The following is a 16,223-nucleotide window of genomic DNA, read 5'->3' on the forward strand; positions in this document are numbered from 1 at the left end:
TTGATGGCGTTTAGGATGCGGAGGCGGTAGCGGCGGCGGTAGACGATGAGGAACGGCCAGGCCTTGCCGTTGACGGTGATACCCTCGCCGAAGAACTCTGGCTGCCATGGCGCTGGAACGGGGGAGGACGGCCGGAGCGGCGGCTTGTTGGGGACGGCCTCGCGGATGAGCAACGGCCGGAAGGACAACGGCGGCGGCGGCGGCGACAACGCGTCGGCCGGCCAACTCCCTCCTCGCCGCCTCCATCCCCACTTCCCTCCCGCTGTCGCCGTCTCCGTCTTCCGCTCCTCCCTCGCCCTGAATGGGAGTTTCGTCGGAGCGGCATCCTCCTCCTCCACCTCGCCACCACCGTTCCCCTCCAGCTCCCCCTTCGCTCTACCCCTGTGGTCCCACCACCGACGCTCCTCCCCGCTCGCGTGCGCCGACCTCGTCGACCGGGGTGACTTCAACGGGGCACGCCGCGACGCGACACCATGCTCGCCGCCGCCGACCTCGTCGAGCGGGGTGACTTTGACGGGGACAAGAGAGGCCATGGCGACGCCCGACCGTGGCGTGCTCCTCTGCACCGGTGACCGCGCCCGCCGAACCGTCCTGTCGCGCCGCCCTGGCTGCTCTTCGCCGGCCACCGCCCATGGAGAGGGAAGGAGAGAGGAAGTGAGTTGATGGGGAGGGTAAGAAGTGGTGACGTGGTCAATCTAACACGCGGGTCCCATGCGGACTCAGCTGCCACGTCGGACAATACCGGGATCAAAATCACCGAAGGACCTAAATTGAACGGTTTTGTAACTTGAGAGATGTCATATATCTGGTTTTGTGGTTGGGGGACGATTTTGTAACTCGATGACAAGTTGAGGGACCTTCGGTGCACTTTTTATGTGAAAAAATTGTCCATTGCCAGGCCTCCTAGTCCTGATGGTTTTAATGGCCTTTTTGTCAAGAAGTGTTGGCCCATAATTTGTCAGGACTATTTATAGGCTAGCTGCTGAGTTTCATTCGGGGCATCTTGCAGCGAGAGGTCGAAGTGGGCCTGGGCACGGTGTAGACTTCGAAGTCGTCGTCGACGAAGGCCACCATCTTCGTGAGGGTGGCGCCGATGGGCATGTCGCCGGCCAGAGGACGTCATCGAGGCCGTCGGGCGCCCGCCCTCCCCCCCCGCAGCCGCCCAGCTCCTCCCCTACCGGCTGCCGCCCGCGCCCAGCTCCGCCCCGCCAGCCGAGCCCCGCTCCGCCCCCGACGGCCGCACCCAGCTCCTCCCCCGGCTCCCCTGGCTAGGAGGGCGGGCGCAGGAGGCCGTGCGGCGCTGCTGCCGCCTCGTCGCCCATCGCCCGTTGCCGGTCTCCCGCGCTCCCCCACCGGCCGGCTGCCCTGCATGGGGAGGGGAAGAAGGAGAGAGGAAGAGAGGGAGGGGAAGAAGGGGCTGGCATATGGGACCCACGTGGGTCCCATGCTGAGTCAGCTGCCACGTTGGATAAAACCGGAGTCAAAACCGCCTAGGAGTCTAATTTGCACCGGTTTTATAAGTTGTATCCGGTTTTACGGTTGGAGGACGATTTTGCAATTCGATGACAAGTTGAGGGACCTTGGGTATACTTTTTCCAATCAGATTCGCTCACTAGCTAATGGAGTCGAAGTGGATTTATTCCAAATCAAAATCTCTTCCAGACCAAATAACATGGGCACATCTAAGTCAGAGTCCCGTTCCGGCCCGACAGATATGGGCCCCTTGAATCACGGCCGTACTGACCAACGGACTGGATCCTTCCGACGCCGGTGGGCGGGGAGGCGGAGACGGCAGCCTCGTGGATATTAATTGTTTTGTTGAAGCAACAGATGCAGGTGATTTGGCTGGTGCAAACCCAATCCTTAGTTGTAGCTGATATTGTTTTGATCCACAATGTGTTTTGCATTCTGTCTAGTTGTGATGTCTTGCAATGTCTCAACTCTCTACTGTGAAGGCTTTTGCCACAGATTTGTCTTCAGGCGAGTATATTTCTTTATAAGATAGTGGCAGGAATGCCGCTTTGTTGCTGCAACTTTCACAACAAACTTCAGCAATACACCGCATTTGACGGCACCTTACATGCACAGGCTTACAGCTTATTTCTGCATATATATAACCAAATGGCATCCATTTCCATCTCTACCAATCCTTGCAAATCGCAAGAGAGAAATGTTATGAACTCTGAATTCTGAAGAGTGATGTTGTACTTTGAGCTCTGAAGAAAGCAAGTTTACCGCCCATAGATCACGAGCAGTGACAGCCACTGACCCAGTGAGTCCAATGCTCGACCAATGCGCAGTGATGGCCTGTTCCAGAGTACCACATCCTTCCTGTTGTTGCTGAGTGACCTGGCCCAAACCTATCGACAAATTAACACAGTATTGCCAGCTTCAGAGCATGGAACAAAGACAAGGCTGAAACTTGAAAACCACTGATGCAGATGAACAGGGATTACCTCCAATCCATTGTCAGCTTGCATTTTCTTTCCTTGGACACCTAGTCTGTCTGCACAAAGTTGTTATATGAGTATGGTGAAATATCAAAGAATATGGCTAGATCTAAGCATGTGAAAGAGAAGGCTTGCCTTGGTTCACAACGATGACCTCCCAGTTGCTGAGTATGTCTTTCATCTGCTGGCTCGGGCCTGTTTAGTTTCCAAAAAGAAAATTTTTTTGTGTCACATAGGATGTTTGACCGAATGTCGGAAGGGTTTTTCGGACACGAATGAAAAAAATAATTTCATAACTCGCCTGGAAACCGCGAGACGAATCTTTTGAGCCTAATTAATCCGTCATTAGCACATGTGGATTACTGTAGCACTTATGGCTAATCATAGACTAATTAGGCTGAAAAGATTCGTCTCGCGATTTTCTCTCTAACTGTGCAATTAGTTTTTTCATTTATCTATATTTAATGCTTCATGCATATGTCCAAAGATTCGATGTGATGTTTTTGGGAAACTAAACGGGGCCACATTGAGCGCACATCACATCCAATCAAAAGAGGAGCCTGAACAGTTGAAGCAAAGCTTGCTGTGAGGAAATGCAACAAAAGAAAATATTCAACATTGCAGCAAAACTGTTAGTACACAAAACATGCTATGGTACCTATGATTGTGCCCACAGATACTGAACTGTGAGCGGTACTCCGATTAAGACATCTCCCCATCGCCCACTTCAAGCATGCCAGGATCTGCAATTGATGTTCAACAGCATCTGTTGATCGGTTCGAAGCTCTCAAATGGTTGAGCAGAACACATTCATCTCAAATTCTTACCGTTCCATCCACCAGGTCCAGCATAGGCAGGCAGCCCATTTGTCGTTTTCGTCTGCACAAGATGTCATACTGAAATAACAGCGCAATCATGATCAGTACTACCTCCTTTTCACAATATAAGTCATTCTAACATTTTCCACATTTATATTAGTGTTAGTGAATCTAGATAGATATATATGTTTAGATTTATTAATATCAATATAAATATGAGAAATGTTAGAATGACTTACATTGTGAAACGAGGGAGTACTGAAAAACTCAAGTATTATGTAAATGATACTACAGAGAAGATGAGCAGAACCTGCCCCAGTTGTCAGTGATGTCATCAGTTGTTCTCCGGCTTGTTAACCATGTAGCAAGATTTTCTTATCCCCTGTACAGAAAAGGCATGGGGCCCTAGGGAATCAACAATGCTTCGTTGTTCCTTCGACCCAGCCAATGATTTTACAGCAAGCCAAACATTTACAGAGTGACAACATAATATTACTGTAGGTCTTCATGGCATTTCTCATTCTAGTGTACTATTCATTAGACATGAAAACATTTAGCCAGCAGTACGATGCATAAGGCTCACAAAGTTTTGCAGCACACGTATTGCTTCTATAAACAAATGTACAAAAGAATGGAATCTTTACTCTTTCCTCCACTAAAAAGTCCTTGATTGTATAACCAAGGGAGAGTGATATCTACTACAATATGAAAAAAAGCACCAAACCACACTGCGTTGGCACATGAAGAAAAGAACAATACCGCAGAAGATTCACACTTCTGAGGTATTTGAAGATTAATCAAAATGAATAGATGAATGGCAAAAGCGCAGAGAAAAACAGCATTATAGAAGAAGCTGCTCTGAATGAGATACGGCCACATGAGGCGATATAATTGAAATGTTTTTCAAACATAATTCGAATAGGATCACACAAAAAGAGAATTAACGAGATCAGGAAGGTAACAAGTCATAAATAGTAGAAATCCGAATCGCTTTTAGCACAAACAGAGAGTAACATGAAGCGTTCGGGTTAGCTAGCCAAGATCATTCACATTTAGGATCACAACTACTATGACAAGTACTATGCCAATCAGAATCAAATCACAGTTGCAATCCCATTCATTCCAATACGTTAGCAATTCACTCGGTTTAACTACGAAAGCAGTTACTTGTGATTCCCACACGTTTAGTTACAAGTAGCAAAGATACGGGCAATAATAATAACACCATTAGACATAGTAATATCCTAATAATGATTAATGAGCAGAAGCACTCTAGTATATTTAGCTGGATCACAGATCATTGCTCCTTACCACCAACCATTATTGATTCCCTGCAAGATTCTAGCTACACCTCGTCGTCGTCGTCGTCGTCGTCGGTGACCTCCTGCTGGATCTCGGCGTAGCCCTTGGTGCGGTACTGGTAGAGGACGAAGGCGTCGAATTCCCTGTTCTCGTGAACCTGGGCGGCGATTTCCTGCCTGAGTTCTTGGTCGACGAACATGTGCTGCGCGACGCCCGGATCGATCGGGAGCGGGCGAGGCGTCTCGCGCGCGAGGTAGGCCATCACCTCCTTGGTCCGCAGGTATCCCATCAGCTCGTCGCTCAGCTTCACCGTCACCAGCTTCTTCTTCTTCCTCTTCTTCTCGCCCTCCGCCGGGGCCTTGGACTTGCTGTTGCTCTCCTCCTCCTCCTTGAGTACGGCTTGTGTCCCGTCGGGCTTGGGCTTGTGCTTGTGCTTGTGCCTCCTCTTCTCCTTCTTCTTCGGTGATCCCTTTTCGGGGGACTTGAGATTCTCCTCCTCCTTGGGTATGGCGTCCACCACCATCTCCTCCTTCGCCTCGTCGGGCTTGTGCTTGCGCCTCCTCTTCTCCTTCTCCTTCTTCTTCTCAGGGGAGTTGAGCTTGCCGATTCCCTCGATCTCATCCCTCTCCATCGCGCCCCGCCCGCCGTCGCCCTAATCTCTCCCTATCGAAACCCTTCACTCACGTACTCCCTCCATCAAAAAAAAAAAGACAAACCCTGGTTTCTATGTCCAACGTTTGACCGTCCGTCTTATTTAAAAAAAATTAAAAGACAAGTCATGCATAAAGTATTAATCATGTTTTATCATCTAATAACAATGAAAATACTAATTATAAAAAAAAATCATATAAGACGGACAGTCAAACGTTTGACACGGAAATCCAGTGTTTGTCTTTTTTTTTTTTAGGACAGAGGGAGTATGCGTTGCGGCGGCGGCCACTGCGAGGTAGAGAGGAGAGGGTAACCCTAGGCGCTAAATGGGCTGGACCTTTACCACACAGGTCCAACTAATTACATATAGGGATAAGTTCACTTTAGATCTCTCGTCTTGACGTTGAAATACTCCCTGTCTCATAATATAAGCAATTTTAACTCACCATTTGTCTTATTAAAAAAAATTGGAATTATTATTTCTTTTATTTGTGACTCACTTTATTATCCAAAGTACTTTAAGCACAATATTTCTTTTTTATATTTGTACAAATTTTCTGAATAAGATGAGTGGTCAAACAGTGCAAGTAAAAAGTCAAAATCCTTTATATTATGGGACGGAGGGAGTAACTAATTTCGTCCTCAAACCGTAATAATTGTACATATAACGAGGCCCTCCACTTGCAAAACCGGTGTACCCGATATTCCAAGCAGTATAGAGCCTGATTTTAGCCGATGTGGTGAGTGGGCCCCACGTGTCAGGTCTATTTCTTATTCCTCTAGCCTCCCCTCTTCCCATCTCCTATTCCACTCCCATCTTCCCTCTCTCTCATCCGTTCCCGATCGCTGGTGAGGGAGGGGCAAAGGCGACTGGTGGCAGGCCGCCATCGTTTCGGACAACACCATCTATGTCGCATTGGCCCCATCAGGGTTCTCTACGTGAGGTGTCCTCTTTGCCATCGAACTCACAGAACTTGAGCACGTGCTTCGCGCTGGACCTGTTCGCCGATGTGTATGTTTGAGCCGTGCTCTACCACCGGGAAGAAGTTCGAGCCCTCCAGGATGCGAGCGATCATCGATGAGTGCATCGGTGCGCTTTCCGCTTCAAGCGAAGGAAGTTAGCTAGAGCAGAGCTAGTGACAATGTCTCATTGGTGCGCTTTCCGCTTCAAGCGAAGGAAGTCAGCTAGAGCAGAGCTAGCAACAATGTGACATAGGGTGTGTTTAGTTCCACGCTAAAATTGAAAGTTTAAAGAAATTGGAACGATGTGATAGAAAAAATGAAAGTTTGCGTATGTAGAAAAGTTCGATGTGACGAAAAAGTTGAAAGTTTGAAGAATAAAAAGTTAGAATCTAAACAAAGCCATACTCCCTCCGTCCCGAATTACATGGCACCCTCTCTCTTTTGAGGAAAATCAAACTCGATAACTCTTGACTAATAATCATACTAACACATATATAAGATAGTGGCAGGAGTACCGTTTTATTGCTGCAACTTTCGTTACAAACTTCTGATATACACCGCATTTGATGGCACCTTACATATACGCTTATAGGCTTGCAGCTTATTTCTGCATATAACCAAATGGCATCCCATTTCCAGCTCTACAAATCCTTTGCAAATTCCAAACATTTTCTTCCTGAATCCTGATAAATTTAGGCTGTATTCGCAGACACGTACTAATCTGTACTGCTCTCTATGATTAGTTTGGTGTCAAGACGCTTGCAGTCATGAGGCACCACCAATGCTGACCCTGAGCTGCGAACGACGAGTGCTGCACAATTGACAGAAATTGTGTGAGCTCTGAAGAAAGCAATTGATGTTCAACAGCATCTGTTGATCAGTTTGAAACTCTCAGATGGTTGAGCAGAACACATTCATATCAAATTCTTACCATTCCATCCACCAGGTCCACCATAGGCAGCACATTCGTAGGACGTTCTGGTCTGCACGGGATGTCATACTGAAATAACAGCGCAATCATCTCGTGCATTCGCTCTCAATGCCCCCAATCACACAACTTGGTCATGTTCTTTCCTCCAATAAAGTTGGATGAAGATTAAGATTTTCGTGACATATTTTTTAAACTGCTAAACAGTGCGTTTCATGCGAAAACTTTCTACAAGAGAGTTGCTCTAAAATATCATACAAATCTATTTTTCAAGTTTGTAATAATTAAAACTCAATCAATCATACGTTAATACTACCTCATTTTGCGTAAAAAACTTAATCATCATCTTCATCTTCATTTTTAGAAGAAAAGAACACCACCAACATGTTCTTCTGCCCCCCAATGGCATTCGCTCTCATTAAGGTTGTTCTGCATCGAGTACAATGCTCCATGTAACCAACGACTATTTTTTTCTATAGTTCATTCTAATTTGTCAACAAGTGAAAATATAAATCCTTTTGTCTGCTACAACATGCTTATTGTTACCTGATAGGGCACGTGCCATTGCGAGGCGTAGAAACATCTAAATGCTCAACGACTAATTTTGCAGCCCACAGTTCTATATTAACTCACAAATCTGATTATTCTCACGTGTCATACCACTAAACACTATCAGTATGATGCATTTAAATAGAAGAATTATACATAGCAGAGCAGAAACCAGTTATATGAAACCGTGTAGATAAGATAAACCACATGACGGCAGACTACCACAGATCCATAAAAGAAAACATTTTGGTTTTTTCAGCTTCACCTAGCAATTATGACAATATATCTGGACAACAAGCAGTGGCGGATCCAAGGTCCGGCAACTCCGGGCAGCTGCCTGGACTCACCGGCGGATCACACCATTACAATACCTTAAATTTTCAGTGATTAACAGTGTATATAATTCTTCACATATGTATTTGCCCGGGCTTTAAAAAGTATCAAGATCCGCCACTGACAATAAGGATATGCACCAATCTTAGAACCTCACTACTTTCTTCCCATGACAATGCAAAACAGATCCCACTTTCATTTACCAGATATAGCCTGACATCAGTTGGTACCGGGTACCCTAAATAGAAAGATATAGAGGCAAAAAGACCATACTGACCTCATAGATCCTGACATTTCTTTACCAGTTGCCATCTTTGGTTCCTCAGCATGTGCCACCCTGTACTTATAACACCATGTCAGCTAATAAGAGTAAAAGTTAATTTAATTAAGGGGTACCTAAAAGAAAACATCAATAAACCCCTTTACATTTCAACAAAAACCTCAAGTTTCTCTTCCTGACACTGACCAACCAACTTCAATTCATAACATGAAAATCCAAGACAGAAGGAAACATAATACTCCATCTGTTTCATACTAATTTTTTATAAGTTTGACCGAGTTTATAGAGAAACATAGTAGCATTTTCAATACAAAACAAACATATTATCAAAATATATTCAATGTTAAGTTTAATAAAACTAATTTCGTGTTTTAGATGTTGCTAAATTTTTCTATAAACTTGATTAAATTTAAAAAAGTTTGACTACAGGAAAAAAAAATCAAAACGCCCTACAATACAACGAAACGGAGGAAGTAAAAATGAAGCACGGAATGAGAAACTTCTTTCTTTCTGTTTCCGATGTGTGCGATGTGGTAGAATCGGAATATTAATCGGGCACTTTGATTTGCTAAAATATCATCATGCAAAAACAAAGGGAAAAAGGCTAGCCAACCTGAAATCTGCTGCCTGTGACATGAATAGGTGGTGCGGGGTGTGATCAAGCTCTCCTTGCCTTCGGTGTTGCCCTTCCTTGTGCTTCTGAAGCCTTGTGCTCTTAAAGGACCATGCCAAAACAAAAAGATGAAATATGTTATGGCATGAACCATGTACATAATGTTGAGTATGACACACGAGGGAAATTAAAAGCGTGGCAATAAGACAGTAAAGATTATACGAGTCCTTAAATGACTTGGCGTCACTTTAAGACCACTGACTGAACCTCAATATAAATCTGCAAGCAGCACAAGGTACAGTATGGAAGAAGAGTAAATTAATCAAATACAAGTCTTGAGTAATGAGCTATACCGATTCCAGTTGGCCATAGCAGCATGCTGGGTTAAATATATATACATATATATAAACACCAGTCATTCTCAAGTCCCCAGCAAGCACTCAATTTGCCGTTTTTTTTTGACAAATTGACCCTTTTAGAAAACTTATTTCGAAACTAACCCCTGCCAAAAACTTCAACCAAAAATAGGCCGTCGCCTCAGCGCCAAACACATTGGCGCTGACGTTGGCCGTGTCAGCGCCAACGAGACTGGCGCTGATATTGTGCCACCGTGGCGGCCGGGCCGATCCCCAGCTGACGTGGCAGCTACCTCAGCGCCAACCGGACTGGCGCTGAGGTGGGACTTGGCCGCAACCCCAAGGCCCAGACCAGCAAGCCTTCTGGATGGCTTGCGGGCTGGGACCTCAGCGCCAGCCATAATGGCGCTGACCGTGGGACACTCAGCGCCAGCCCACCTGGCGCTGAGGTGGGACTTGGCCGTTTCGGCCATGGCCCAGCCCAGCCGAAACGGCCCAGCCCAGCAAGCCTTCTGGATGGCTTGCGGGCTGGGACCTCAGCGCCAGCCATAATGGCGCTGACCGTGGGACACTCAGCGCCCGTTGGTATCAAATGCTCTTGCCCATTTGACCTTAAGTGGCATATGGTCTTCTAGCCACTTCTTTGGCCTCTCTCCGACCACACCCATGAGGCGTTTTATCTCATCTAGGAACAATGCTTTCTCATTTATTTGACATATGCGCTCAAGATCTTTCATCTGATCAGTCGTAGCTCCAGCTGTGTAGAAGTTAGCACAGAAGTGCCTCATGCACCACCTGTGGTGAATGGTTAGGTGATGAGGCATGATGTGGATGATGGAGTTCAAAATGCCAGGGTGTCTATCAGAAATTATACACACTTCTCTATTAGGACCGATCAACTTGTTTCTCAACATGTTGATGAACCACTCCCAGTTGGATGTATTCTCCTTCTCTACCAGAGCAAACGCCAAGGGAACAAGATGTAACCCGGCGTCGACCCCTATTGCCATGAGCAATGTACCTTGGTATTTACCGGTTAAGAAAGTGCCATCAATTGCTAGCACCGGCCTCAAGTGCTTGAATGCTTCTATGGACTGGCCAAATATCCAATATGCACGTCCAAATACTCGCTTCTGTACTCCATCCACCATCCTGGACTTCTCGGGATGAGCCTCAACACGGAAATGCATGGTAGGGTTCTTTGCTTTGATGGCACGCATCAGTGTAGGCAAGCGAACATACGCCTCGTCCCAATATCCCCAAATGACCTTCATAGCAACTTGCTTAGCACGCCATGCTTTGCCATACGTAGGCCGATAGTGCCATATTTGCTCAACTGCCTCGACAATCGCTGCTGGAGATAAAGTTGGTTCAGCTCGCACAAATGCCTGTAACCTGTTTCCAATAAACCTTGAAGTAAGTTGCAAATGCTTGCCGGTTACTTCCGCACTACAGCATGTGTGGTCTTCGCCCACCCTAGTCACCCGCCACCTATCTCCTCCACTCTTCCTTGCATTAATCTGCCATTTGCAATGGCGATCGAGACAAGCCATAGTATACTTTACTGACGCGTTAGATTCCTTCACATGGTACGGCCGGTGGACACGGATAGAATAACTCTGTAGCCATATTTTCAGATCATCCATCGATCGAAACTCCAACCCCTTCCTTGGTTCATCACACATTGGTTCGAAGGCACCGTCATATTGTGGATCCCCATCAGCAATTGCTAGCCCAGATCTGGTAAGATCCTCGAATTGTGTTATTTCCGGGTTTCTACCCACCAGTTTCGCAAACACAATCCTTTCATGCTCTGACATCTTACGCACTGGACGATCATCATCGGAGTCGGAAGCGGACTCATCCAATTCATCCTCTGTATCATACTCCAACCAGCCTGGGTTCAATCCACTGCGTATCATAGCCTCCTCACACTCCTCTCGGGTATAGAATTTCAGCCTAGCCAACTCCCTTAGGCCCATACTTACATTCTTAGCATTCGCTTCTTCCTCAGGCAACTCCACATCATCTCCTACCTCCCGACCATCCTCAACATCTCCTTCCTCTCTTACCGGCACATTCTCCTCCACATTAACTTCCTCCCTTAACGGCACATTGTCCTCTGCATGTACTTCTTCCCTTAACGGCACATTCTCCTCTGCATGTACTTCCTCCCTTACCGGGTCATTCTCTTCCCTGACCTCCACATCCGCCATATCATTTACTCCCTCGCCCCCCTCCACGTCTTCCTCAATCAATTCTTCCTTCCTACTACACCTCTCTGACAGTTCGTGACAGCTAATGGGTGATTCTATGAGTGGACTTTCATTAAGGTCTATAAGTTCTTTCTTCCCTATCCTAACATCTTTCTTCCATGCAAACACCTCAAGAGATTTGAAATGTGACCCCAATACTATATCTATATATGTTTGCCATTCGATCTCTCCATTCAAGTCTAACATAAATTTATGTGACATGACACCGCCGCCCACATCGTATCTCCCTTGCATACCAACCGACTCATCATTCCAATCCAATTCATGCTTGATGCGAGACATTAACTCCTCAAAGGTAGGCTTCGCAAAAAACACTAATTGTCTAACTGTCATTCCCTCAAATTGGCTTCCATGTGTACTTTCATCTACCACACAACCACCATAATGAAGCCGGACCAATCTATCCATCTACAATTTTTAACCCATGCATAAACATTAATTACTTGAAAATAATATGTAATTACCATTGCAATACCAATACTTCAAAAGCTAACAACATGTCTAATTTTTCCAATAAATAAGTACATTACTCAAATACTACACATTATTGATAAAAAAAAACTCTACTCCTACAAATTACCTACCCTTCACCACACATCAACCCCTTTCAAACCCTCTCAATCACCACAAATCCATCCCACATCCTAGGCCATCACCACACATCCATCTCCCATCAAACCCTAGCGCATCACCAAACATCCATCCCAAATATATTTTGTCAAATGTATCAATAACAACCAAATGGATAAAGATATGCCACCTCCACACTTCATCCCCACCCATATTATCCATCTAATAATCCATCCTTAGCCAACTATTATCAAACCACGTCTACAACCAAAACAATGCAAAATATCCAATAAAACTTTGGGGAACTTAGGGTTTATAGAAGGGTTTACCTTCTCTTCCGATCCCAAACTCAATGCCGCACAAATCACCTTCGATTAGAGAGGTTTTTGGGGGAGATTGGGCGAGGAGAACGCGGTGGCGACCGAACCCTAGGCGGGCGGCTGGGGAAAAAACGGAGGAAGAACTGGCTGGGGCGGCCTCGGCCGGGCTCTAAGTAGCCAAGGTCAGCGCCAACTTACTTGGCGCTGAGGTTGGGCACCTCAGCGCCGAAGCGGTTGGCGCTGAGGTAGCTGCCACGTCAGCTAGGGGATCGGCCCGGCCGCCACGGTGGCACAATGTCAGCGCCAGTCCCGTTGGCGCTGACACGGCCAACCTCAGCGCCAATGCGCTTGGCGCTGAGCCGACGGCCTAGTTTTGGTTGAAGTTTTTGGCAGGGGTTAGTTTCGAAATAAGTTTTTGAAAAGGGTCAATTTGTCAAAAAAAACGGCTCAATTTGCACCCAAAAAAATTGTTAATGCAAGACGATAAATTAATAGATACTTCCACCATTTTATAATGTAAGACTTTCTAGTATTTCTCGTATTCATTAGCATCTATATGAATGGGGAAAATACTAGAAAGTCTTACATTATGAAACGGAGGTAGTAGCAACAAGACAACAAATTTAAGTAGCAGAGAGTGGCTACATCCATTTTTAACTTGATATATCTGAATCACCGGTAGCAAGATATAAGGTGCAAGATTACATCATAATGATGAGCAGAACTAGTATAATATATAACTAGTATAATGATGAGCAGAAACTTGCAAATTACAAAGCCACAGCAAGCAGATTGTTAAATAAATTAAGCTTCCTCCTTAAGCTTGGTCCTCCAGTTCCTCCTGTTCCTCCTCGACCATCCTCTTCCTCATCTCCTCCGGTGTCCTCCAGTTTATCCAGCCCCTCATATCGATGAGCTCGTCGTCGTCGTGGTGGTCATGGTCATCGGAGGTGGTGATGGGGTCCATCTGGAGCTCGACGGGGCCGTTGGTGAGGCGGTGTTGCTTGAGGATGTTGGCGGAGAATTCTACATCCTTCTCGACAGGAGCGAGGTGCCTGGGGTCGACGAAGGGGCAGTTCATGGACTTGAGGTGAAGGATCGGGCATAGCAACGCGCCCGTCATGTAGGCGACGAGCTCGCCCACCAGATAGTGGTCGATGAGATCCAGCTCCATCGTCACCGTCGTCTCCGTCCCAGGCGGATGGGTGGCAGCCTCCTCGTACTTGGATCCGGCGGCGTCCGCCGCCACCACGACCTCGTCGTCGACGTCGTGCAGCTTCGCCTTCTTCTTCTTCGATCCCTTCCCCTTCCTCTTCCAACCCTTGTCAGGCATCGGCTTGGCGCGCTTCTTCTTCTTCCAGACGGAAGACCTCGCCATCGCCTGCCCCTCGATCTCTAACGGCATCGCGCCCGCGCCGTCGCCCTGAACCCTCCCTCTCAAAAATGTCGAAACCCTAACTCATGTGTTGCGCCGGCGGCCGGTGCGAGGAAGAGGAGAAGATATGTGTTCGCTGTCCCTACTTCCCAAACTGAACCCTCCGCACAGGGAAAAAGTAGCGCTCCATTAGTATATAATTAATTAAGTATTAACTATTTTTTTTAAAAAAATGGATTAATTTAATTTTTTTAAGCAACTTTCATATAGAAATTATTTGCAAAAAATAATTTGAAAAATGTGCGCGCGGAAAACGAGGGGTAGAAAAAGAGGCACCCGAAAACACCCATAAATATATTGCTCCCTAAACCCTAGGCGCTAAATGGGCTAGACCTAACATCTGGCCCAACTAATTACTCAGGCCTAATATCTTATATCTTACGCTCAGAAGTTGAACATTACTCCTAGTCGAGGTTCAACTTTGAAGAAGCACAATGGCCGGGGACTTTTTAGGCCATTCACAGTGCACACACGTGGCGTGTGGCAATGTTTGTCTACCTAGATAAAGTGTATGCATGGAGGAGAGAGGGGAGTGGGGACCGCTCCTTCTCCAGGTTCGTGTGACCAACATTGGCTCCGAGGACCTCGTCAGAGAAATCAACTTTTTGCCAGGAAAATCGCATCCGCCCATTTGGAGAAAACCGGAGAGAGAGAGGGGGGATAGGGAGCCACATCTGCGCCGGAGAAGCTCGCCGGAGACGGGATAGGAGGGGCGTCCGAGCCATATCCACCCTGAGGTCGCCAGAGAAGCCGCATCCGCGCCGGAGAGGGCCCGAGGCTAGATCTAGCGAGCCCCGGGCTGGGCCTCCGCTCCGGCCGGCGCTGTCGCCGGTTCAGTCGCCTCTCCGCCCGGGCGCCGTCGCCTCTCCGCCAGGCTTCCGCCGCCTCTCTTGCGTAGTCTCCGCGGTCCACGCCACAGAGCTTGTCCGCTCGCCGGCCACGGGAGGGGCGCTGGTCGGGGGAGGAGATGAGGGGCGCCGGCCGGAGCCCGGAAGAAGCGGGAAGCTGGGGAAGAAGCTAGCGGCGGCGCGTAGATTGGAGATGGAGCGATGCCGATGCGGCCTATCCAAAGCTACACGCGCATTGTGGAGATGAAAGCCTCGTTTTGCTTTTTGCCTACGTGGAGGCTTTGGCTCCTTGTTGAGGGCGGACGAATTGCTAATGCCCTTAGAATCTAGCCTATGTGACTTCAATGAAGCCTCGTCCTCTCTTTTACTCTGCTACTGCTTGTCCTGCTACTTTCTTTGCTTGATTGCAGCAATGTGCAGATGGGAGGAAGATGAGGTCGTCGCGGCACACCAGGCAGAGCTTCACGTGCGAGACGAGCTGCTTGGACGTGACGACACGGGCAGACGACAGCGAGGTGACGAGGTCGATGAGGCGGGCGGCGTGCGAGCGCGACACGAAGAAGTCGAGCCCGCCGTGGCCGCGCGCCGCGCCGACGTGGAGGGCGTCGCCGACAGCGCCGTGGGTGACGACCTGCTGCTCGACTTGTGCCCGCGCTCTCGCCGGGATGGGGTTGGAGAAGGCACCGGCCGCCGGTGCCGGGAAGGAAGTGGAAGAAGAAAGGGGAGAGAAAGAGAGGGAAGGGAGAGAGGGAGGAGAAAGAAGGAAGGTGAAAGAGAGGACTGACATGTGGGCCTCACATGTCAATGGGTCCACATTTCTTTTTGTGTGAATGAGTAATGGGTCACGCACATTTTTTTATCGGAATCGCTAGTGCTCTCGCACATTTTTTTATCGGAATCGCTAGTGCTCTGTTGACAAAAAAAAAAATAGGGTGCTAAATCTTTCACTTTTTTGACCATTCATCTCTGTTTACAATTAGTGCTGCATTTGGATTGAGCAAAGTCATACACGGCTGTGGACTTTGAGATGGACCGAGCTTTTGTTGTTGCATTATGTGGACTTTGTTGTTGCGTTCTGTGGGTCTCACATATTTACCGTTCAATTTCGAAACACACGCCTGCTTTTTTTCCTTGCATTTGAGCAGTGTTTTCTACTGCTACTTTGCTTATGATCCACGCTTACTAATTACATCGTGCTTACATTATAATTACATATGTAATTTTGTGACTTACATCGTAAATATACTAAAATTACATATGTAATTTTATGACTTACATCATAAATACACTAAAATTACATATGTAATTACATATGTAATTTTAGGAACTTACAATGTAAATACATGCCAACTTTTTTTTTAATAGTTACTCCCTAAATTTAAATAGATGAGATTAAATTTATCCTATGGCTTGAAAAATTTGCATGATAGGGGGCTAGAAAATCTATCGCATGATGTATAGGCAGTCCCTTTTTTTATTTCTAATGCCACGTTAACGCCACGTGGAAAGAAGACCGAGTCAATACTGTCAC

The 16,223-nt window shown here is 46.9% G+C and overlaps 2 protein-coding genes across 2 annotated transcripts; both read right to left on the reverse strand.

Moving 5' to 3' along the window:
- Positions 1-1,986: 1,986 nt before the first annotated feature.
- Positions 1,987-3,491, reverse strand: LOC107279023 (uncharacterized). The gene is made up of 5 exons (XM_015757956.3): positions 3,278-3,491; positions 3,109-3,193; positions 2,586-2,645; positions 2,457-2,506; positions 1,987-2,360 (listed from the first exon to the last, which is right to left on the reverse strand). The coding sequence occupies exons 1-5, from the start codon at positions 3,365-3,367 to the stop codon at positions 2,232-2,234; spliced, it is 414 nt and encodes a 137-aa protein (XP_015613442.1). The 5' UTR covers positions 3,368-3,491; the 3' UTR covers positions 1,987-2,231.
- Positions 3,492-4,613: 1,122 nt separating this feature from the next.
- LOC107275451 (UPF0329 protein ECU05_1680/ECU11_0050) lies at positions 4,614-5,201 on the reverse strand. Its single transcript, XM_015758229.1, has one exon. The coding sequence runs from the start codon at positions 5,199-5,201 to the stop codon at positions 4,614-4,616; it is 588 nt and encodes a 195-aa protein (XP_015613715.1).
- Positions 5,202-16,223: the final 11,022 nt, after the last annotated feature.

Source organism: Oryza sativa, chromosome 10 (assembly GCF_034140825.1).
Source record: "Oryza sativa Japonica Group chromosome 10, ASM3414082v1".
Lineage (NCBI taxonomy): Eukaryota > Viridiplantae > Streptophyta > Magnoliopsida > Poales > Poaceae > Oryza > Oryza sativa.

Bases quoted from the DNA above. Each gene is read 5' to 3' on its own strand.
- LOC107279023 (XM_015757956.3), bottom strand. From the start codon at position 3,367: ATGATTGCGCTGTTATTTCAGTATGACATCTTGTGCAGACGAAAACGA. The intron at 2,646-3,108 runs GTACCATAGCAT...GAAACTAAACAG, and splicing joins ATCTGTGGGCACAATCATAG to GCCCGAGCCAGCAGATGAAA. The intron at 2,507-2,585 runs GCAAGCCTTCTC...AACTTTGTGCAG, and splicing joins GGTCATCGTTGTGAACCAAG to ACAGACTAGGTGTCCAAGGA.
- LOC107275451 (XM_015758229.1), bottom strand. From the start codon at position 5,201: ATGGAGAGGGATGAGATCGAGGGAATCGGCAAGCTCAACTCCCCTGAG.